We start from the raw sequence: 25,409 nt of genomic DNA, 5'->3' as shown, positions 1-25,409 counted from the left end.
AGCAGGGGGCTGGACGAGATGCTTCCACAAGACCCCTCCCACATCCTATGCTGAAATGTGCCCTGCATGGTCAACAGAATGCAGAAATCTCTTCCAAGAGCTCTTACTCACCTGCTATACAACTGTCATCTGATATTGGTACATCAAGGTAAATAAAACCTTTATTATATAAGCCTGCAAAAGGAAAAGGAAGTCATTGTATGAACACTACAACCACTGCTGTTAACATTACACTGTTGTGCTCGATGAGACACTAACAGAAGAAGAGTTGGTTCTCATACGCCGACTTTCTGTACCTTTTAAGAATCAAACCAGCTTACAATCTCCTTCGCTTCCTCTCCTCACAACAGGCACCTTGTGAGGTAGGTGGGGCTGAGAGTTCGGAGAGCACTGTGACTAGCCCAAGGTCACCCAGCTGGCTTCATGTGGAGGCGTGGGGAAACCAACCCGCTTCACCAGATTAGAGTCCGCTGCTCTTAACCACTACATCACGCTGGCTAAGAACGTGGCAGAAAAATGAGTGTAGTGCTGGCAGTACATATTCAATTGAGAATTTTCACAAACCGAACATAGTACGGTGGCCTTAAATCTTTACAGGCCAGGGACACACCTTTAACTGCCTTGGGCAGCAGCAGGAGCTAGAACCATGCAATGTCAGAGGCATGAGATAGGAAGGGGAGAAACCTGAGTTCCTGAACCTGCCTGTGCTAAAAAGGAATCCTCTTCCGCTGCTGAGTGATTTCACCTTGCTATTCTGCTGCTTCTCTTAGGTGTCTGTGCAAAGACAGGCAGGGGGCATGGTTTCCTTGCTCTCTATATGCATGCCTTAGCAGGAGGTCATTCCAAAGAGCAACAAAAATGGTTTCCTCCCTTCCTCTCTCTCTCTCTCTCAAACACACACACCCAGAGTGCATGCTAAACTGCTTTTGAAACAGAGATTATGATATGCTATGGAGCAGGAGGGAGTCCGCTGTACAAAGAAAACCAACAGACACAAATTCCACGACACTCGCAGGAGCCCAGCACTTCTGTTAGAAAGCAAAGAACTTACTGTGAACTATATTGTAGTCCAGTGATCCAGCGAGCTGAGGGCCTGAATCAATGATCTTATCAATAGCCGATTTTTCAGAGGTAGTGCAAATCTAGGGAGAAAAGTGTCGATAATTAAACATACTTGCATATTTCATTTTTGTTTTTAAAATTGCAGGTTACCCTTTAAACCAGGGGTGGGGAACGTCAGGCCCGGGGGCCGTATAAGGCCCTCGAAATCATTTGGTCTGGCCCTTCATGGGTCCTGGTAGATCAGAAGGATGCTACCCTGCCTGAATCTCTTGGGCCCAGGTGGGGACACCAGAGCTCAAAAGCGAGTCGCTCTATGTGGCAGACACTCGGAGCCGTCTCCGGTCGTGCCTCTTGGCTAAATGTTTGACCAAATATAGAAGGCTAATTTTTAAGTTGATAATTTTGTATGGCCCCCGAATGATATTATAAATATCCAAATGGCCCTTGGCATAAAAAGGTTTCCCACCCCTGCTTTAAACCCACCTTCAGAGCCTATTGCTGAGCTAGTATAGTAGCAAATAAATATTAAAACAAAGTTTCATTGCAGAAAGATTCCCCCCCCCCCATCACTGTCACAGCTCTATGACTCAGGGTCACCCAATGGATTTTATTGGAAACAGGTCCACAACAAAGACAGCAAGAAGAAAGTCCCATTTTATTCAACGGGGCTTACTCCCAGGAAAGTGTTCTTAGGACTCCACCAAAACCACAGCACTTCTTCATATAACACTTAATTAGTTTATGGGATTTATTCCCATGTGATGTGGTCAGTGGCTAGAGGGAAAGCCTTATCTACAGCTTAAAGGAACTTGCATGTTCAGAGGGGTATACCTTTGGATACTAGTTTGCTGTCAAGGACTAACCCCATCTGGTATGCAGAGATTCCCATGTGCACGAGCAAAAAGCGAGATAATTAAACGGCATTTCCAGACCCTATTTTTGGATGCAACAGCTAATGTTATGGCACAATCCATACTGCAACTGGGCCCAAGCTGGTGAATGATGCCATAACTGTAAAGCTACTGGGTCCAACTGTTGTCGCTACAGTCATGTTTCTGTAAACTTAACAACCAGAGCACGCACAGGTTTAGGTAAATGCAGAAACTATGAATTACCTTTATGTCGTCCTCCGTTATATAGCCAGCTTGTACCACCCACCAAGCCTCTATGGCAATTTCCACTGGCTTCATGGGTAGCAGATCACGAGCGGACTTCCTTCTGAAAAATTTCTGGAGTGGTACACAATCCATTTGAAATTGCACATCTCAAAACAACAACAAGGAAGCCACCAATTTACTATTTTATAATAAGCAACTAACAAATAATTCCTGAATGCAGAAAACTTGGGCACTTAAACCCAGAAAAAAAGCACTCCAGGTCATGGCAAAGGAAGGTAGCTCCTAATTTTTATCATTAACTTTCACAATGATCTCTGAAAAAATTTTTTTACATATTGCTTCAGTGCATCTTACAGAACTCATCTGTTTAAAATGAGAAGAGTTGGTTTTAATATGCCGACTTTCTCTACTACTTAAGGAAGAATCAAACTGACTTACAATCACCTTCCTTTCCCCTCACAACAGACCCTGTGAGGTAGGTGGGGCTGAGAGAGCTCTAAAAGCTGGGACTAGCCCAAGGTCACCCAGCTGGCTTCATGTGTAGGAGTGGGGAAACCAACCCAGTTCACCAGATTGGCATCGCCCGCTCATGTGCAGGAGTGGGGAATCAAACCCAATTCTCCAGATTAGAGTCCACCACTCTAAACCATCACTCTTAAACACACCATGCTGGTGATAAGCTCTAGAGACAGAAGATGCTACGGCTCTGCAGTATGCTTCAGTTTCACAAAATAAAGGTACTGGAGATTACTAAATGCCTCTGAAGAGATTGTCTGAACTGTAATGGACATCGTACTGCCATAACCTGAAGGCAAGGCTCATGAAAAGCTCTCTGGAATCGGGATGTTATGATTGATTGCCTGGCTCCAGATGTAAACTGGATGCCGGCAGCTTATCACAGCGGCACTCCTTTATTCCCTGTTTCAGCCAGGATTTAGCCAGGAATGAACACACGTTCGGCGAATCCTGGCTGAAACAGGGAATAAAGGAGGCTAAACTGTGACCATGCATTTTCGCCCTACAGCTCTCTGGAGGGAGCTCGTTCCACAACAGCAGAGCTGGGAAGGGCATGTGAGTGGGTGCCAGCAAACAGCGCCACCATGAGAGATGGCACTATCACACATTGATGCTTGCAGGGTAACTGGGGGTAGGGCTCATATGGGGAGAGTCGGCCCTGAAAAGCTTTCAAATATGGTTCAGTGCCCTGAACTGGACCTGGAAGCAAACAGGGAGGCGGCAAAACTGCTTCAAGAATGATGTATTATGATGGAAGTAGCTTGTCAACGTTAACGAAGAAGCTGCTGCCTTTTTGAACTAGCTGAACCTTCTGGAAAGTCTCCAAGGGCATTCCCATAAAGAGTATGTTACAGCAGGCCAGCCTGGAGGATACAGAACTTTATGTATCAACTACGCATAGTAATGATGCAGAGAGTGAATAGAGAAGAGCATTTATGAAATTCTGTGTTTGCCACAGCATGCATGAAAACCAGGACGTTAGCAGATGTGATCGGAATTCTGGGGATATCAGGAGAGTGGAAAGATTCCCCTCACCACTTGGCAGGAGGCCACAAAGGACCAGCTGCACCCAATGGCAAGCCAAGACTTGGCCACCATTCATTTGTTTTCAAGTCACGGAGGGCTGTCTCACATGGCAATCTCAATACTAAATTCTTGCTCACCAAAGCCTACTAAGAAACAGTTTGTGAATGCTCCATTCAAGTTTTTAAGAAAGGCTGGTTATACATCTTATCTGGGTTGTTTTGGGATAGGTTGTTCTCTGTATTATGGACTAGGTAACCCGACTCTTTCAGAAGTGCTTCTAATTTGGCTGGATTTCTGCTGAGCAAAATAGCAATAGGCATCCAGCTATGTTGTGTTCGGTATTAAAACCCATATTTTTACCTATCCTATTGCTTTTAAATAGTGTTAATGCACTGCTGGATCGTCAGTTTTAGCCCAGATGGCAAAGAGTAGAGGAAACAAAATCAAACACATACTTTTGATGATCGACACTGGTTCATTAGATCAATGTACTGGTTTCTTCCTATGCCAAGAAGTCTTAGACCTGAAAAAAAAATTAAATTAGACTTGTAAAACTACTCTGGGACACAGGAATATAATGCGCTAACACTGCTTTCGTCTTTTGCTTTGTGGCCAAACAGGAAACTTTTTTCAAGTCCACTAGGAATGCCATCTATCAAAAGATGAGTTTTACCTCTGAAATTCCCTATTAAAATACATTCACTTGCAATTTACAATTTCTCTCAGTTGTATTAAGGATATAAATAAGCCATACTTATCCAACTCATAATGAATTTTCAGCATTTACATCTTGGTAATAAACTTCACCCCATGACTCAAAAAGATGCCTAGAAATTTAACCTGACAGGCACTCATGTATGGAACAGCATCTGATTCTTAGAAGTGAACTGTAGAAGTCTTTTACAGCTTTACGTTTGCAGGCAATGAAGACTGTCCTAGAAATGTGGACTTGGAACCCAGAATCTGCATTTATTGCAATGGAAGATCTGTCCCACTACTACCTGTGTGCCTCTTTAATATGATCATCAGAAGTAAGTTATTATTGGTGTGGATCACTGAGCAAAGTTTTTAAACATAGACAATTTCCCTTAGTTGTATTCAAAATTAGCCTTCCTCCAGCTAAGGAGCCTTTCTCCAATGGAAGAATTACTTATGCTGAAGAAGGGCTTGTTTAGCAGAAGGAAGCTCCTCCAGCCCAAGGAGGAACTGTCCCCAATTCTAGGTAGAATTTCCTAGTGGTCAACAATTCAGAAAACCAAATGTCTGTCTTACTGAATAAAGATTTTTTTTTAGCTAGACGGAATGCTAACCCCTCTATGGTTATGCAAAGCAGAATTCTGAATATACCATACCCAGACAGGACCTGGCCTTGCTCTTCTGGCTCTATTGATTAATTAGCTCATGCCCTTTTGTAATGCCACTTTTACGAGGAACTTAGATCACGTTATATCTCTCCCCTTTTAACATATAAATCTAATGCCTCTGTGTCTGACATAATGCCTTTTTTATTAAGTGACAGGGATCCAAAGGCTACATTGTCAGTGGCAAGATTTATTTCAGTCCTCATATCCCTCAAACATTAGATTTAAAATCGCGCTGCTCAAGATCAATGGATCAATGAGCTTCTAAGGGATAAAGGAAAGGAATAAAGAAAATATTCTAAGTAGCTAGCACTTCCTCCAATAGCCGTTGCACGGAGACTTTCCATGCATACAAATTTGCTCATGATCTATAACTGACTGACCTGCTCTACATATGTACACTAATCAATATAGGCATGTACAATAAGGCCTTCTCTGCTATGGCCCCAAGACCATGGAACATCTTGCTGTAAAAAAATCTACCTTGCCCCCTAATTTTGGCATTCTAGAGATCCTCCAACACAGTATTATTCCACAGGACGTTTGGTGGTGGATGAATTAAACTGACCCCCTGAAATGGTGTTGGTCTTGCTGACTTCTTCATTGACATTTACTGCTGACTGCATTGCTTTCATTAGTATTGTGATTTTATTTATGTATCTGTTTACTATTGCAGGTACCTGAAGGTAGAAACAGAGCTGGAAGGGTCCTCATGGGTCATCTAGTCCAACGCCCCACACAACGCAGGAAATTCACAACTACCTCCTCCCCACTCCCCCAGTGACACCTGCTCTATGCCCAGAGGAAGGCAAAAAAACCTCCAGGATCCCTGGCCAATCTGGCCTGTAGGAAAATTCCTTCCTGACCCCAGAGTGGCAACTGGCATTACCCTGGGCATGTAAGAAAGGACCACGAGAGACAAACACTGACTCATCCCTTCCTGCCCTCCCTCTCACGATCTGCCTAAATTCAGTCAACATTGCTGTCAGATGGCCATCTAGCCTGTGCTTAAAAACCTCCATAAGAGAGCCCACCACCTCCCGAGGAAGCCTGTTCCACTGAGGAACCGCTCTGTCAGGAAGTTCTTCCTAATGTTTAGCCAAAAATTTTTAAATTTAATTTCAACCCGTTGGGTGGGTGTTTTTTGGTGGGTGGTTTCACATTTCTAGGGTTGGATCCATGCATGCCAGAGCACCTTATAAGAAAGGTGGGGTGGATATCATCCAAATAAATGTATTTGTCAAAAGTTGATGTAAGCATATGCAAGCATATTATTGCAGTTTATATTTTAGAAAAAAATATTCAAAAGATGTCAACTTGACTTATGGAGCGTTGTTTTATTTGTTCAATCATTTCAGCGTTGACTGCTCAAGAGTTTTCTTCTCACTTGTTTTTGAAGGTCACACAGTGAACACTATTTCAAATGCACTCCTAACAAGTATAGCAGCTTCAAAACTATCACACAGCCGTACTTTAAAAACTAAGAAGGTGGTTTTTTTTAAAGTTTCTTTTCAAATGAACATTTATTCGGCCTGTGGGGAAAATAAGTCAATTGTGCACTTACAGTCTGCAGCAGTGAAATTGGGTAACGAATCATAGCTTTTTTCACTGTTCATTATGTCCTTTATAAAGAGAAAAAAGTTGTCAGTTTGTATTTAGACTTCATTTTCTACCAAGTCGGTACATATAGATCAGTACCATCTACTTTGACTGTCAGCAGTTATCCAGGGTCTCACATAAAAGTCTTGCTTAATGATGCCACTATCCACTTGGATCTTTTCCATGCCAAATATATGTCCTGCCACTGAACCACAGCCCTTATCCTCTTCCCTCACTGCTGTCTTTTATTTCATAAGTGCACAATGATTTTTTTTAACATCAGTCAAAACCCAACTATTCTTGTACCTGACATCTAGTTCCTCTTTCCCCCATCTAAATCTCTATGCATTTGTGCTATAAATTGCTATTCCCTCAACCAAAGTGTAGACGACTGGGGAAGGCACTGGCAAATCACCCCGTAAACAAAGTCTGCCTAGTAAATGTTGGGATGTGATGTCACCCCATGGGTCAATAATGACCCGGTGCTTGCACCTTTACCTTTTACCAACTGAATTCAGAACCCAGAGTTAGAAGCACATCTGCTAACTAAAGTCTTTCACTACATCTTCCTCAGAAATACACTGCACCGTACGAGAAGAAAGCTGGAGACTTGTCAAAGGCCGCCCAGCAAGCTTCATAACTTCGCTGGAATCAGAAGCCAGCTCTCCCCAAACCGCATCTAGCACGCTAACCACCCCACCTCACAGAGTCCTCCAGATTAAGAACTAGATTAAATATTGCCACTTGTATTAGATGCTACAGGGCTTGGAAGAGGAACATCAGCTATAATGTGGCAAAACATAACAAAGGAGGGCAGGATTGAAGACTTTTTGGATATCATGAAAGAGACCAGTTTTTCATCAAACAAACAGCTTGAGGCAACTCATAGGACAGAAACAGGCTATGATGGAAATGCGTCTGGGAAGTAGCAGACCAAGAGGAATTACTACCTTGAAGCACCTTACAGGAAAAGTGGAATACAGACATGACAGTAAATAACCACCGATGCCCTCTCTTGCAAAATGCTGCTGTAGCAACAACTCTGGCACCTAAGTCATTGTATGTTCCATCGCACTGATGCCCATCCACACGATAGAAAGCATACTTTTTTTTGCCATCAAGTTGTAGCTGAGTTCTGCTGACCCTGTAGGGTTTTCAAGGTAAGAGGTGGTTTGCCATCACCTGCCTCTGCTTTGCGACCCTGGACTTCCTTGGTGGTCTCCTATCCACTTACTAATCAGGGCTGACCCTGGTTAGCTTCCAAGATCTGGGCTATCCAGGTCAGGACAAGCATAAATTACTTATTCTAATTAATGGAACTCGATAGCAGAATACCAACTTGAGAAGTACTGGGGACTAACTGCAGTCATAGATCAAAGTATTCTGTACTACATTAAACATCCTTCCCATGGGATGAAGCTCGAATACTTTTTTACCACATTCACTGGTTCCATTTGCGGGATAATTTAGCTGCAAGCCCAAGCTGCAACTGTCCCTGCAGCTGTAGGGAGAATGACTTTCCTGCGGCTTATTACTAACAGTAGTTTGGCAAAAAGATAACAACAAAACTCATGTGACTCCAGCCATCAGGCATTATGTTCCACCGCATTGGCATGAATTTCTAGCAAGGCACAATGAACCCCGTTCAAGCATTTTCCTCCAAACTCACCTCCATTATTCCTGTGTAGTATGAAAAGGGGGTTATCCTCAGGCCTTTCACCATGATATCAGACAAGTGGTAGGGGTATAATATGAGATGATCTCGACTATATTTTAAAAGTTCCTCATAGTACCTTCGTTCATCTTTCTTGACATGCTTAACTGGAAGAGAAGAGACCCATTAGTGTGTTGCACCACAATTTGCTCAGAATGTTTAGATTTTTGTGGGATGCCAGCCAAAGCCTGGCAAAATCCCAGTGCAAACAGAGTCCTTTTGCAGAGGGAAGGATCTGGAGCATTCTCCACGTATATGAACAAAAAAGACAAAGGAAGGGGGAAGAAATAGTATCATTCCAAACTACTATGAAGAATGGAAGCGCTCCTTCCCTGGAGGTTTTTAAGCAGAGGTTAGATGGCCATCAGTCAGCAATGTTGATTCTATGACTTTAGGCAGATCATGAGAGGGAGGGCATCTTGGCCATTTCCTGGGCATGGAGTAGGGGTCATTGGGGGCGTGGGGGAGAGGCAGTTGTGAATTTCCTGCGTTGTGCAGGGGGTTGGACTCAATGACTATGGTGGTCCTTTCCAACTCTGATTCTACGAATGCCAAGGTAATCTTGAGACATACGTGCACCCTGACCCTAAATATTTTCTTTGGAACTTTACTTCCCCAAAATTTCAATCTTAAATCAATGGACCTTACTGAAAATAATATGAGAACCTAAGAGGAGCCCTGCCGGATCAAACCAGAGGTCCCCCTAGTCACATGACACAAGAAGCTGCCTTATAATGAACTAGACCACTGGCCCATCAATGCCAGTATCATTTACTCAGACTGGCAAATGGCTCTCTAGGGTCTCAGGCTGAGGTCTTTCACATCACCTCCTACCTGGTCCTTTCAACTGTAGATGAGGGGATAGAACCTGGGACCTTCTGCAAGCAAAGCATAGGCACTTTCACTGAGCCACAGCCCCTCCCCAACCATTGGTCTATCACAGCCAGCCCTGTCTACTGACTAGCAGCCGCTCTCCCACCACCTCGGGTTCAGGTCTTGAACCTGGGACCTTCTGCATTCAAAGCAGAGGATCTTCCACTGAGTCTCCCCATCAAGCATCTTGTTTTACACAGAGGCCAACAATTATCCCTGGAGGCCAACAAACAGGTCTTAGAGGCCAATGTATTTCTCCTGATGTTGCCTCCTAACACCGGTATTCAGAGGTTTACTACTTCTGAATCTAATTTTCCACTGTAATTATTTTAAAACGTATGCACCTACTGAAGATCAGGGCAGCTTACAAATGCAAGCGTCACATGAACATTCTGGGCACAGATCTGAAGTACTGCCTAGTAGAGTGCAACATTTCCCCATTCCGCTTCCTCTTAGTTGTTCACACAAGTCGGGCCATTTTGTAGGCACTCTTTAAAGTTGCCTGGAGGCTGTACCCAAAGTTCCTATGCATTTGTTAAGGTAGCAGAGTTCATTTGCACAAAAATATCTCCTGGCCTCAATTTTGTATTCCGGTACTCACCTAAGTTATTCCTGTATCGTAGCTGATTGCGGATACTATAGAGTACAACCTGCTTTTCATATTCTCGCTGTGAGTTTCCAAGACCCTGTGGAAACAAAACGTATTAATTTAGTTACCGTACATGGCATAGAACTGTGTACAATGCATGATGCTAGAGAGTTAAAAAACAAAACAGATTAACCCACTGATCCTGGACATTGGACTCACAGGCATGGAAGTAAATATCTCTTATCTCTATGGTATTTACTTCCAAACCAAATTAGTGTGTTTAGAACTGCAGCCTTGATAGGCTTGACAGGCTGGGCCTAAAAAGTTGATTGAAAACATTAAAGCAGTTAAAAAGTAGTTTATCTACCAGACTGGTAGGTAACTTTATAGTGAGTCTGGCTGACAACTGAGCTAAAAGGTTACCCTTAACAGAAGAGTTTCAACTAGCTGCTTGGCCTTAGACCTATGCTCAAATTTTAGATTAATCCGGTCTGATTTACGTTGATATAAACAGTGCTTTCTTGTTTCTAAGGATAAGTAAGCCAAGCCTACCAAGCACTCTTCCATCAAGCTATTATAGACAGTGTTCTTATTATCTTTTGTTCACGTCACTACAGAACTCATGATCAGCAAAGATGCTGTTTCCTGATTAGACACAGTTGCTTTTCTTTTATAAGAACAAAAGCTTATTATACCTAGTATTCATGTTACATGGTTTTCATTTACAATGACCTTCTCCAACTCTGAAAACCACTGCAACAAGATCTTTCATATTTACACCAACTCTGTGGTAGTAGAAAAGAGCAAGAGTCCAGTAGCACCTTAAAGATTAACAAAAATATTTTCCGGCAGGGTATGAGCTTTCGTGAGCCACAGCTCACTTCTTCAGATACAGCTAGAATGTTAATCCATCTGTCTTTAAGTAGAGGAGAGTGAATTCAGACAAGCATTAGTATGTAAATGTTAACAGTATGTAAATGTGAATAGCAGGCAGAGTTGGGTGAATACCCAACTCTGTAGGTATCCCTAGTTGTAGCTGCTGCCTAAGCATCTTAATTTTAGTATACATCAGATGGGGATGAGGAAAAAGAACAAGCTTTCATGGGCACCACAGTAGGGACCCCAGAAATATACTATTGTACATATTTCATATGCATAAACTCCTGCTTAACCTAGTGTATTTATACATTTATTTACTTCATTTATACCCCACCTTTCTCCACAATGGGGACCCAAAGATGCTTACATCCTTCTCCTCTTGTCCATTTTACCCTCATAACAACCCTGTACAGTAGGTTAGACGGAGTGTGTGACTGGCCCAAGGTCACCAAACATGCTTCTACAGCACAGTGGAGAACATGGGAAAAGTAAGAGAGGTGAGACTTCACTACCAGTTCCTCTTTGGCACTGTGGATGGGGTGACCAGTAAACTTATAACAGTGGTGCATACTCCCTTGGGAGCTATAAGTCACCTGTGGAGGAAGGAAAAATTCCAGGGAGGATAGGCTCCCGAGGCAGATGTGCTTTCTTTGCTTGTGAAGCTAGACCTAGGCAGATTAAATGCTCCCTGGCAACAGTCTCTTGCTGATCCAAACTGGACTTCCAAAAGTCCATGCATCTCAGCCCCATTAACCCCAGTGTGATTAGGGAAGGATGGATCCCATACACCTTGCATGTTGCTTTAGAAAGGGGTCAAAGGCCAGAGCATCACAAAAGGGGGAGTGGGCACTGGTCAACAGTGGAATACATAAAGCCTAACCCAAGCAACTATGGTTAAAAGGTTCTCAAGTAGCGAGGTTGGGAAAGAGACCATAGAGATCACCTGACTGTCATAGCAGACAAAACTAGGCTACAGTGAACAATGGTGTGGTTTGGTATAAAGATACACCTCTGTTATAAGTGTTTTAACTCCAGGTCCTCCAAAATAAACAGGACTCTTGTGACAGCTTACAGACCAACAAGCTTTTAATTCTAGCATAAGCTTTTGTGGGTTAAATGCATTTTGTCTGATGCATCCAATGATTCTGCCTCACTATGCACCAACAGATTTATATTTGTGTGTGTCTGTGTGTAAAGTGCCATCAAGTCGAAGCCGACTTATGGTGACCCCTTTTGGGGTTTTCATGGCAAGAGACTAACAGAGGTGGTTTGCCAGTGCCTTCCTCTGCACAGCAACCCTGGTATTCCTTGGTGGTCTCCCATCCAAATACTAACCACGGCTGACCCTGCTTAGCTTCTGAGATCTGACGAGATCAGGCTAGCCTGGGCCATCCAGGTCAGGGCATTTATATTTAGTACTTTTTTAAAAAATCTCACCTTTCCTTCAAGGAGCTCAGGGTGGCAAACTCAGTTTGCCTCTCCTCCGCTACAACCTCACAACAACCCTGCGCAGGACATTTGGCTAAGGGAGAATGATTAGCCCAAAGTCACCCAATAAGTGGGAAAGGAAAATCAGGAACATGTCTTTGCCTGCTGAACAAGCTCTGGCTGAACATTTGCTCCTGCTCTGTTAGTTATTTGGCCAGAAACATGAACCTGAGCTAGAATTGCAGGCTCCAGATTGAGAAATTCCTGGAGATTTTGGGGGTGGAAACTGGGAAAGACAGGGTTTGGGGAGGTGATAGACCTCCGTGAGGTATAATGCCATAGAGTCCACCTTCCAAAGCAGTCATTTTCTCTAGGGGAACTGATCTCTTTTACCTGAAGACCAGTTATAATTCCAGGGACCTTCAGCCACCACCTGGACAGCTGCAACTCTAGTCTTAGCCCATGAATTGGTGGCCCTGTGTGTCAGTGATTCCAGGATCAGTTATTCTAGCTATGTTTCTTTTGTCTAATTATAACTTTGTGTTCATTTATAGGCTGCTTTGAGTCCTCAGGGAGAAGAAAAGTAGACCAGAAATAACAAGTTTCATTTGTGTGTGTGTAAAGTGCCTTCAAGTCGCAGCCGACTTATGGCGACCCTTTTTTTGGGTTTTTTTCATGGCCAGAGACTACCAGAGATGGTTTCCCAGTGCCTTCCTCTGAACAGCAACCCCGGTATTCCTTGGTGGTCTCCCATCCAAATACTAACCAGGGCTGACTCTGCTTAGCTTCTGAGATCTGACGAGATCAGGCTAGCCTGGGCCATTCAGGTCAGGGCAACAAGTTTCATAGCAAGCACAAACTTGAACCCAGACCTTCCTAGTTCAACACTATACCTCACCAGCTTGAATCTGCTTTAAACTTCCACTGACAGAAAGAATTTTCATCAGTAGTTCACAACTTCCTCACCTCCTCTTCCCTGCAGCAGCCCAAAACTGCCCCCAAAGTACTACCCCAGGGGGACAGGGAACCCGTAGCAAAACCACAATGTGAGAGTTGGGGGGTCTGCAGCAGAAGGGAAGAAGTAAGAAAGCATCCCCCCCCCCACAAATCCAGAGGACCCACCTGGCACTTGTGATCAAGTGGGCTCTAATCCCTAAATGCTTCTAACTAGTATGGCAACACTGAAAGCACTTGTGAAGTTTCTAAGTTGCTCCAACACTCAAGCTCATACTTTTGCTTTCACAATGCTACTTCTCCATTTGCACGTAACTGGCGCGCATAGGAACCTCCTCACCCAGATGGTTGGCTGGCCCATAAAGTAGCAAACGTTTAGCTCATAAGAGAAGGGGCGGAGAAATAATTCATGAAGTTGGGGGTCTGCAGCAGAAGGGAAGAAGTCAAAGCATCCCCCCACCCAAATCCAACGGACCCACCTGGCACTTGTGATCAAGGGGGCTCTAATCCCCAAACTCTTCTAACTAGATATTGTCGAAGGCTTTCACGGTCAGAGTTCATTGGTTCTTGTGGGTTATCCGGGCTGTGTGACCGTGGTCTTGGTATTTTCTTTCCTGACGTTTCGCCAGCAGCTGTGGCAGGCATCTTCAGGGGAGTAACACTGAAGGACAGTGTCTCTCTAACTAGAATGGCAACACCGAAAGCACTTGTGAAGTCTCTAAGCTGCTCCAACACTCCGGCTCATTTTTTGCTCTCACCACGCTATTTCTCCATTTGCACGTAACTGGCGTGCAAAGGAACCTCCTCGCCCAGGTGGCTGCCTGGCCAAATTCAAAAACCTTTATTGGCATAACAAATCGTACCAGGTATTCCAGAATTTGGCAAATGATAAAACATCAATATCGCAATCTGTAGCAATAGATATGAATAAAATGAGGTATGCAGTGAATACAGACCAAAGTTTTCCAGAACTTGGCAAATGATAAAACATCAATATTGCAATCTGTAGCAATAGATATGAATAAAATGAGGTATACAGTGAATATAAGGTATATATAGAAGGTTGCCTGGCCCATGAAGTAGCGTAAGTTTAGATTATACGAGAAGGGGGGGGGAGTAATTCGTAAAGTTTGAGCAACACCCACTCAGTGGGGAATCGGGCGTGGCAGCAGAAAGCTCCATCTGCAAAAGGAGAACAGAAACCGCCCGATGCCCCTTTAGGCGCCGTGCAGGGAAACAGGAGTACGGCAAGCCAGAGGGGTCAACACCTGTCTCACCTGATGGAACGGGGGAGGGGGAAGGAGTGTTGTTTACGGGTGCCGGGAAGGGTCAGTCGGTCAGTCAAGTACCTGTTTGACGATGGCGGGGAGGCGGGCCCAAGGGTAGTTGTGGCGAATATGAAACTCCACGTCCACATTCATGGCAGGGACCCCCGGGATGGGGGCAGATGGGGGGGAGGAGGAGGCAGCGACGGTTGGTGAGCCCCCTCCTCGCGCACCTCACAGCCTCAGCCCCGCCCACAATCGCCGCGCGGACCGGCCGGCCACGACCCCGACGCAACAGCCGCCGCCAAAAGCTGGACTTCGCTTTCCTCCCTTTTCCCCTCACAAGCTACTTCCGCGTGGGGGGGCTGGAGGCCACGCCCCCTCTATAAGAGGTCACTTCCGGTTCGTTGGGGTGGCGCTGGAGAGGGCGGGGGAACGTGAGGGGAGGGAGGAAGTCTCGAAGATATAGCGTGGAAGGTATAACGAAAAGGTGGTCAAGCTGGAGTATTTATACTAGAAGTAGTTTTTTAAAAGGAGGTGAAAACTAATAATAATAATAATAAGACACCTCTTTTATAGTCATAGGTTTGGTCACGTCTCTGGTACAGCGGTGTGGAAACTACAACTCCCATGATGCTTTGCAGAGGGCGTCTTGTTGAGCCTGTGACGTCAGGGCGAATAATAACAGCGCAGAGTTTTAAGGGGTTGCTAGAGGCAGGCTTGGAAAGGATGTTGGAGACTGACGGTGTTGCCTTTTCTTCCTCCGAGCCGGTCCCTATTCACGTTATTAGGAGCCCCTGTTATTAGATTTCGTTTGTCACCTGTAAAATAAACCCATTCCAAAACAAGAGGTAGACTATTGTCGAAGGCTTTCACGGTCAGAGTTCATTGGTTCTTGTAGGTTATCCGGGCTGTGTGACCGTGGTCTTGGTATTTTCTTTCCTGACGTTTCGCCAGCAGCTGTGGCAGGCATCTTCAGAGGAGCAACACTGAAGGACAGTGTCTCTCAGTGTCAAGTGTGTAGGAAGAGTAATATATAGTCAGGAAGGGGTTGGGTTTGAGCTGAATCATTGTCCTGCAAAAAGTATCAAAGGTAATGTGCTAATCATTGTCCTGTAAGTGTCAAGATAATGTGCTAATGAGGGTGTGGTATGTTAATATGGAACCGTTGCATCCTGAAGTGATCTGTTAATGTGTGAAATCCAAAGCTAATCTGCATGGCTATTGTGGACTGTAGTCTTTGTTAGTCTGAAAACCTCTGAAGATGCCTGCCGCAGCTGCTGGCGAAACGTCAGGAAAGAAAATACCAAGACCACGGTCGCACAGCCCGGATAACCTACAAGAACCAAAAGGTAATCTCTCCCTCCCCCACATCTGGTTGGCCGCTGTGTGAACTGACTGCTGGACTTGATGGGCCTCGGTCTGATCCAGCAGGGCTTTTCTGATGTTCTTAATATCTGGAAACCAACACATCTTGTAGAAAACTGCAAAAGCTGGGACACAATCTTTTGTAGTGCTGTTCTGTTGGTAAGCTATCTGAAAAAGTGAGCTGTGGCTCATGAAAGTTCATACCCTGCCGATGTTCGTGTTTAAGGTCCTATTAGACTCTTGCTCTTTTCTACTGTTATAAGGATGGTGTTTCTCCTTTTGTATTTTAATACTATGCGATAGCCAGAGTTGGTCACCAGCCCACTCAGAGGCTGCCTTAGAGGATGAGAGGCTGGTTCTCCCGATGAGGAAGCAAATTGATTGTCTGCCTTTCTCACTTGGACTCAGTGATTCACTTGGACAGAGTGATTCAATGCAGTCAACAGAAGGGACATTCAATAAACAATAGGATTAAGGTTGTAGAACCAACCAGAAGTCTAAAAACAACTGAAGAATGGGCTGTTACCACACTAAATATTCCCAGCGATGTATTGAAATGTTATAAAAAATACTGTTCGCACTTTCGATGTATTCCCACCGATGTATTAAGAGTTTGAAACTGTTATAAAAAATACTGTTCGCACTTTGTTTGGCCCCTTTAGCTGTGAAGACGTCTTCCAACCATTTTTGAGCCGTGGCATCAAAAAACCCTTTTAAAGCGATATTTTTTTATAACATTTTCAAACTCTTCATACATCGCTGAGAATACCTAGTGCGATAACAGCCCATATGTGTTAAATGATGGCAGAATTCCATAGCAGGATCCTAGTTTCAGCAAGCTATACACATAGCACCAGTCACAGTCCCTAATACTTTCCCAAATAACTTTGTGAATCATTTAGTACAGTGTATGCTGGAGAGCCAGCGTGGAGGAGTGGTTAAGAGTGGTGGACTCTGAGCTGGAGAACCAGGTTTGATCCCCCTCTCCTCCACATGCAGCCTGCTAGGCAACCTTGGGGCAGTCGTAGTTGTCTCAGGACTCTCTCAGCCCCACCTACCCCACAAGGTTCTTGTTGGGGGTGGGGAAGGGAAGGTGATTGTAAGCTGCTTTGAGATTCTTTATGGTAGAGAAAAGCGGGGTATAAAAACCAACTCCTTTCTTCCTCCTCCTCCTCCTTCTATTGCCTGCATAGAAAAACCCTCTTGAATAATTCAGTTTTTGCATAGATTGTGGAAAGGCAGGAGAGTGGGAGTCTTTTTAAGCTCCTTAGGCAGGCCATTCCATAAGGTGGGGGCCACAACAGAGAAGGCATGTGTACGGGCAGCTGTTGATTTTGCCCATTTGCAGGTTGGCACCCGCACAAGACCCTGCTCTGATGAGCGAAGCTATTGTGGTGGAGCATGGGGCAAATGTGATCACACAGATATGAGGGTTCAAGGCCATGAAGGGTTTTGTATGTGATAGCTAATACCTTCAATTGAGCCCAGCGACTGCTGGGCAGCCAGTGAAGGGCCTGCAGGATGGGAGTAATATGCGTGCTCCATCTAGCTCCCAGTGAGTCCCTGCCCCTTGAAAACATTGCTTAGTAGTTGGCTGTAGTGTTTACTGTGAGAACAATATCTCCTCTCCCCCCCCCCCACGCAAGCCCAAGTACCATGTTAAAAAGCATTTCACAAAAAGGAACAGAATGGGAGGGGGGCAACCCAAGCATCCTTTTAAAACCTTTTTTTTTTGGGGGGGGGGGACAAATCTACCCAGAAATAACTTTGGCTGGGAGATGAAAAACCAGGAAGTATTTGAGTCCCCGTCCCTTGAAACACTGCTTTGTAATGGGCGGTAGTGCTTACTGTGAGAAAATGTCACCCCTCCAGCTCCTGTCCTATGCATTGTCTTTTGCATGAAGATGAGAATGATTTGACCAGGGCTGATCTCAGGAGAGATTGAAGAATCAAGATTTAACAGCAACAGGAAGATCCAGGATTTGCTGGGGCTGGCTGCGAGGTCATCTCTAAGGGACAGAAAACTCATGCATCACTGCAAGGAACAACCGAGTCAGTCCGGGAGCGAACATGAATCCAAGTACCCATGCATAAAGGACCCATAAAAGCACCTGGTCTTGACTGGCCAACAGCCTTGCTTTCTCTATGAACGTTTAAATAGTCTACACTTGGAGTTTTCTTTCCAGCCTGCAGGTGGCAGTCATTCACTGTTTCAATTTAGATGGCAGTCCAAAAATCGCATTCCGCATGATTTTCTTCTCAGGAAAGTGAGGTTGCTAGATAAAGTTGATCTTACACACCGTTGTTCCTGCCCTATGGGTGAATTATAGCATCTGCCCATTTATATTTAGACTTCTGTGTCCCCTAGTCAAAGATTTTTTTGGGGGGTGTAGTGTTTAGAGTGTCAAACTAGAATCTTGTAGAACCAGGTTCACCAAGCTTCTCCGCCCCAGAAACCGCCCACCGGTGGCAAAGAGTGACCTGGCAACCCTAGTTTGCAGGGTGGCACCTTCAGATGAGCAAAATTGCCCAAGATGGAGCATAGCAGGAGAGGCGGTCCTGCAGATATGAGGGTCCAAGGCCATGCCCTCAGCTCTTTGGGAGAAGCGCAGGATAAAAATGGATAGATAAGCAGCTGGGAGAATTCAGGAATATAACAGGGGAGCAAAACTTTCAGGCATTAGCTCCAGCTCCTGGAGAACACACGGTTCATGTCCAGTTATGTGAGTTTAAAATGTTTACATAAATATGATTATATATATTTATGGTATGGCTGCCTAGAGCCCCAGCAGTATATTCTCCCCACTTCAGAGCTATCTTGCAGGCTTGCCCTTTGGTGGCTCCGCAGACAGCCATTTCAGTAATCACCTTCAGCAGGTGATATTTTTTATTGGCTAATGTAGGGCTGGAGCTGTAGACGGCTTGGAAACATTAGCATTAATTAACCGATCGGGCCCGGCACTGAGCTGTGCAGCCCATGAAGAGTTCCACAGGAAATGTCTATAGCAAATAGGTTTCGGGTGGACTGCTGGCAGGATGGCGTCTCAGATGGAGAAGTATTAAATTATTAAGATTCATAGCCTTTGTAGTTCCTCCAAGAACTCTGAGCAAAGAACAATAAGCTACTTTCTGAAATGCCCATACAAAATAATCTGTAACAATTGTATGAAAACGAACGTTAAAATCCACGGCTTGGAACCAGAGGGTGATGCTTTTATTCAGGCAAGTGCATAATTTTTGTATTCAGAAGGGTAATGTTTTTCTTTTCCATATCCAGGGAGATTTCCTTGATCCTGCTTCTATCTTTTCCCTCAGGGAATCTCAGGCCAGGTATTTAGGGCTGCCAACCTCCAGGTGAGACCTGGAGTTACAACTGATCTCCAGACTACAAAGGTAAGTTCCCCTTAAAGTTGCCAGCTTCAGGTCGGGGAATTCCCAGAGATTTGGGGGTGAAGCTTGGGGAAGATAGGGTTTGGGGAGAGTAGGGACTTCAGCAGGGTCCCCCCTCCAAAGCAGCCATTTTCTCCAAGGGGACTAATCTCTGTAAGTCTGATCAGTTGTGATTCTAGGAGATCTCAGGCCCCACCTGGAGGCTGGCCGCCCTAGTTACCCTGAAGAAAATGGCAGCTTTGGAGGGTGGACTCTATGCCATTGTACCCCACTGAAGTCCCTGCCCTCCCCAGGCTCCACCCCCAAATCTCCAGGAATTTCCTCAACCCAGAGATGGCAACCCTACTGGTATCAGACAAAGCAGGGAGCTGTGAAAGCCAACTTTTTAGGTGAGAGGAGAGAATAATGTCCCCCTCCACTGTTCCCCCACTTGGGAATGTCTGCCCTTCATCTTTTAAACTTCCTCTCGCCCGCCATGTTTGGATCAACTTTTCCCCGCAGCCCTTCTGTTGTGGTCTATTGATAACCAACTCACAGATCAGTTGTCCCCACCAAATGATATCACAGCCATCCGCTCCAGGCTGCAAGTGAGTTGGGAGGACTGCAGTGGTGGGGGTCTGCAGGTAGGGTTGCCAACCTCCAGGTACTAGCTGGTAATCTCCTGCTATTACAACTGATCTCCAGCCGATAAAGATCAGTTCACCTGGAGAAAATGGCTGCTTTGGCCATTGGATTCTATGGCATTGAAGTCCCTCCCCTCCCCAAACCCCACCGTCCTCAGACTCTGCCCCAAAAACCTCCCGCTGGTGGTGAAGAGGGACCTGGCAACCCTATCTGCAGGTCATTTGAACAGTGTATGGAGCCCATTCCTCAGCTCCCTAAATTGAATTCCTGATAAATGATGAAATATTTTTTTAAAAATTGGAATTGGTGTTTCCTCTGAACATCCATTTATTCATTTCTGTGTGTGCTTTAATTAAATATAGAACTGAATTGATAGTTTGGCACCTTACAGTAATCTAATCTATCCTATTGTGCCAAGAAGGATTCTTACATATTTAAATATCCCTGCCTAATCAATCTATGTATAAAAAGATTTTTTTTTATCACAGGTAGAGAGTATAGTTTAATTGAACCGCAGCTCAGGCTGAACGCATCTTAATCCCGAGAGACAGTTATGTGAATGCCGTCAGCCAGCCAGCCCTGGAACAATTGAACATACACTAGAGATTTGCTGGCATTAGGAAATCAGTACGCAGGAGGAAACCAAACTTTGTAGTGTGCATATTTTCTGAAGTTTTAATTGCTTTCCTTTTCCCAGGTGAGCTTGTAACAAAAAAGATGAATGTTAAACTAGGAAACTCATTCAGATGCTTGCTAAATGGTAAAGGGATAACAAAAAACAAAACAAAAACCCTTCAGGTTTGTTCCACCAGAATACATTAGTCTTTTCCTTTTAAACTGTCAGGGACTCTAGGACTATGGCCACTAACTTCAGTCACTGAGACTAGGATTTAGTGGGCTACCTAAAACGATGTGTGCTCAGGATTCAGGGTCCTCATCAGGCACAGAAGAAAATAGCAGTGTGTCACAACGGCCTCTGAAATTGGCAGGTAATATAAAACTTCTGTATTGGATGTGTCTGGTAGGAACGTGGGCCAGGTCTACCAGGAACGTAGACTTCTCACCCATGAATAATTGACAGAGGAGTAGCTTCTGGTTGTGTCAGCTTTCTGCAAACCCAGTCCAGCAACAAACAGTAGAGAAGGAATTCTAGCTTAGAAATCCAGGTTTAGATACTGCTGTGCTGCTGCTAGGCTCTGGTTGAGCGATGATACAAATTATTTTTTATTTATTCCCCCCAAGGGTTGCCAGCTCTGTGTTGGGAAATAGCTGGAGATTTTGGGGGTGGAGCCCAAGGAGGGTGGGGTTTGGAGAAGGGAGGGATTTCAATGGATATAGTACCTTAGAATCCTCCTTCCAAAGTGGCCATTTACCCCAGGTGAACTGGAGATCATTTGTGATTCTGGGAGATCTCCAGCCACCACCTTGAAATTGGCAACCCTACCAGTCTTGGAGGAAAGAATCCTGCTAGCCATGCTTGAAGAAGGTGTACCCCCATTAGCTCAGAGACAGTGCATGACTGACTGAGACAGGAGGCTAGGTCTACTGCCATGCAAATCAATGGGTAGACCTGGTCTCCGTGAGGGGGGGTGTCTCCCATTGGTTTGCATGGCAGTAGACCTGGCCTCCTGACTGAGACAGGTGGCCAGGTCTACTGCCATGCAAACCAATGGGTGGACCTGGCCTCCCTGGGGCATTCACTCCATAAGACAAGTTTTTAGAGGAGGAAAACAAGATTTTTTCTTGTTTTCCTCCTCTAAAAACTAGGTGCGTGTTATGGTCAGGTGCGTGTTATGGAGCGAAAAATACGGTAGTTAGCGGCTGAGGTCACTGGGATCTCCTTTGTTAAACAGGATTGTGCCCAGGACAAGAAAGGCATTGTGCTAAGGAAACTGCAAAGGAGTAACTTTGAACAATTATCTAAAAGCGTGTTCAGTGCCTGAACAGCTAAAGGTCTCCCTGGTCAAGTTTCAGTATGGCAATTAATAACTTTCAGAGGTTATCATGCTGCCAATGAATCTCTCTTGCTATCAGAGCGTAGGGCAGTCAGTCCGGGCGTCTCTGCTCCTGCATGTTCTGCCATCTCGCTTCCTTTTATTGTGTAAATTGAATGGAACCATGTTTGCTGGGCCCCGTGTGAGCAGCAGGTACAACCTGGTCGTGGATCCAAGACAGACGAGTAGAGAAAGATGCCAACCAAACAGCAGCTTAATGGTCAAAGCGACATCTGGAAGTTTTGTAAATGAAGTTCCCAGAAGCTTTTATTTCCTGAAAGATCAGGCATGCAGGGGTCCCATTTGGACGGACTGCAGTACAAGGGGAGAGGTGTTTAAGCCTCCCCCCATGCTGTTTTCCTGATTGGAAATGTCCCCAAAGAGTTGCTATTTAATCTTTGTCACCTTACATGGTGATGCTGATCCAAAGTGGTGTCATAGGTAGTTGAGCCCTCAAACTGCAGCTTATTACCTTCCTATAACATTCTGAACAGTTTTGGACTGGAGTGTTTAAAGGATGGACTTCCTTCTCCTGTGTCTTAGTAGACTGAACACTGAACATGAGTCAGCAGTGTGATGCGGTAGCTAAAAAGGCAAATGCGGTCTTGGGCTGCATCAACAGAAGTATAGGGTCCCGATCACGCAAAGTGATGGTATCGCTTTACTCTGCTCTGATTAGACCTCACCTAGAGTACTGTCTTCAGTTTTGGGTACCACAATTTAAGAAAGATGTAGACAAGCTGGAACATGTCCAGAGAAGGGCAACAAAGGTGGTGAGGGGTGTGGAGAACAACTCCTATGAGGAAAGGTTGAAGGAGCTGGGAAAGTTTAGCCTGAAGAGGAGAAGACTGAGAGGGGATATGATAACCATGTTCAACTATTTGAGGGGCTGTCATATAGAGGATGGTGCTGATTTTTTTTTTCTGTTGCCCAAGAAGGTCGGACCAGAACCAACAGGTTGAAATTAAATCCAAAGAGTTTCCGTCTAGACATTAGGAAGAATTTTCTAACAGAGCGGTTCCTCAGTGGAACAGGCTTCCTCAGGAGGTGGTAAGCTCTCCTTCCCTGGAGGTTTTTAAGAAGAGGTTAGATGGCCATCTGTCAGCAATGCTGATTCTGTGGCCTTAGGCAGATGATGAGAGGGAGGGTATCTTGGCCATCTTCTGGTCACTGGTGTGTGTGTGTGTGTGGGGGAGGTAGTTGTGAATTTCCTGCATTGTGCAGGGGGTTGGACTAGATGACCCTGGTGATCCCTTCCAACTCTGATTCTATGAACTTGGCCACTGGTTAAGATCAGCTTCAGAATCCTGCTGTATGCACAACCACTGTCTGTGCTAAAGTGAGTGAGTATCAGAGACAGGGCCTTTTTGTTATGGCACCTCAAGTATAAAATTCCTTGCCCACAGAAATTTACCTGGCACCAGGCAGATTGAGGTGCCGGAAGAAAATATTTTTAATTCAACCATGCCTACTGTTAATTACTCCCCCCACTCCTTCTATCCATCCTTGTTTGCAGTGTACCATTTGGCCATTTATACTGCTGATTTTCTGCTGCTGATTTTACTACTTTTTTGCTTTATTGATGATTTTACTGCTGGTGATGCTGTTGTGTTTGTTTGTTTTATTCATGTTTGAAATATTTTTCATGGCCAAGAGTGAGATATAAACATCTGAAATAAAATCAAATTATTAGGAAAGCACAAGAAAGCCAAAAAAGCTGATCATGGTACAAATATGTACTAATGAAAGAACAGAGGAAATAAAACTTTCTAAGGAATCTGCTAGCTGACATTACCAACTTTTTCATGGAAATGCTTGAACATTTTAAGGCCACGAGAATGGGGAGCTAGAAGAAAAAAATATAAGGAACGGATGTGGTTTGCCAACCCTCCCTCCCGTGAACTGAATTTTTTCACAGTGCTTGGTGCTTTGAGCAGATGGCATATGAGGTTATTTTCACCCACTGGAATTAAGCTGAGACTTTACAAAAGAGAACATTTTCCTATTTTCTCTCGGGTTTAGCAATGAAAGCTACAACCATGTAAAAAAAAAAAATAAGGAAAGAAAAAAAGATGTCCCATTTCCCCAGCGGTTGCCTGAAGCTCTCCTCTCAAGCAAGAACATAATGCTAATCTTATTTCTTTACCTACAGGGATCTCACCTGAGCAGGACAGATTTAAGAAATGTGTTCTAAAGCCACATCAAGTCACATGATACAGATGAATGCACCTTGGGGCTTGCTGTTTTCAGTTTCTACCTCCTTATCTTACGAGCAGCTTGGTAATCTTTAAGCAAGCCTTTCAGCCTTTAGAACGCTTGTGAGCTAGCAACAGCAAACAAGTTTCTAATTTTAGGTAGATCATTTAATGGTCGCTTTAAATGTTTTGCCACTGAAGCTTAGTACTTCCTGAGTAATCCCAAGGGAGAATAAAGAATACCTTTCTTGGCTGCTTATGGAAAGGATCCAAGCAGTGGTTCTGATATCCAGATTAAAATGTAACTGGGTCATCTTATTTAAAATACAACGAGAGAGAGAGAAATTCAGCAAAGGTTTGACAAAAGGTGCGACAAAGCTTTATCGAACTGATCTGGGTCTAGAATGAGACTGGGGAGTGTTCGCCCGGCAACAGTTTCCCCCAGGGAACTTGCTCTCTAATGTCAGATCGATTTATAATGTTACAATCTTTCCTGGATTTGCTGGAAAAAAATGTACATGGAATTGAAACGAAGCCTAGGTACATTGTAACGATTTTTCTTCTATTCATTATTTCTTCGTACCCTTTCTTCTGCATTCTCTCTTCTTCTATTCTTGTCATCTGCTCTATTTACAAAATTTACATTGTAATCTGTTGGGGGCAGAGGACCAATCTAGGGTTACCAACTGCATGGAGAAAAGAAAATGTCCTGTTCATTTAATAGACACTCATTGGGTTTTTATGTACCAGGTGATGTTGTCCATGCCTTGAAAAGCTTCAGCTGCCCATTTCCACACATTATGCCTCTAATAAAGGGACAGGAGGTATTTCTCAAAGCCTGTTGACAATCCCAGATCCACGTTTTTATGTCATTCTGTACATTGATGGAGCATTATTATTATCAACAGTGCACATACCGTAGTAAGTGTAGGGTTGCCAACTCTGGATTGGGAAATTCTTGGAGATTTGGAGAAGAGCTTGAGGAAGATGGAGTTTGAGGATATCCAGACACCTCAGTCTCTGTGGAAACATGGTGGCTTTCTGGAGGAGAAAGCAACTGGCTTGCTCCTCCCTATGTTGCAGCCCCACCTCTTCAGGTGGCCAAGGTATTGCGGACACCAACTTAGCAAGAATCAGGTGATACACAGGACCAATAAAGTTCCACCAGTTGTATAACGTTGCTGGCTTTGACCTTTCTCCTCAGCCTGAGCAACTGCTTGTGGGTAGCCCTGGTACTCCATGGATGGATGGATGGATGGATGGATGGATGTAAAGTGCTGTCAAGTCGAGGTGGTTTGCCATTGCCTGCCTCCATGCTGCAACTTTGGAGTCCCTTGGTGGTCTCCCATCCAAGTCCTAGCCTTGGCCAGAGCATAGAAGATCAGATGAGATTGGGCCATCCAGGTCAAAGCAACCCTGCTTTTACTCCTACTTTACTCCCACTCCCAAAATTA

The 25,409-nt window shown here is 44.5% G+C and overlaps 1 protein-coding gene across 1 annotated transcript in view; it reads right to left on the bottom strand.

Moving 5' to 3' along the window:
• FAM91A1 (family with sequence similarity 91 member A1) overlaps positions 1-14,546 on the bottom strand; it is a 37,764-nt gene extending 23,218 nt beyond the window's left edge. Inside the window, 8 exon segments of the mRNA XM_056854665.1 lie at positions 112-174; positions 1,052-1,142; positions 2,178-2,291; positions 4,178-4,245; positions 6,648-6,705; positions 8,352-8,503; positions 9,871-9,955; positions 14,469-14,546. Of these exon segments, the coding sequence (XP_056710643.1) occupies positions 112-174; positions 1,052-1,142; positions 2,178-2,291; positions 4,178-4,245; positions 6,648-6,705; positions 8,352-8,503; positions 9,871-9,955; positions 14,469-14,540 (703 nt within the window). The 5' untranslated portion in view covers positions 14,541-14,546.
• Positions 14,547-25,409: the final 10,863 nt, after the last annotated feature.

Source organism: Euleptes europaea, chromosome 8 (assembly GCF_029931775.1).
Source record: "Euleptes europaea isolate rEulEur1 chromosome 8, rEulEur1.hap1, whole genome shotgun sequence".
Classification (NCBI taxonomy): domain Eukaryota; kingdom Metazoa; phylum Chordata; class Lepidosauria; order Squamata; family Sphaerodactylidae; genus Euleptes; species Euleptes europaea.
Note: the sequence above shows the minus strand (reverse complement) of the source record. Positions and strands in the feature narration are given on the sequence as shown.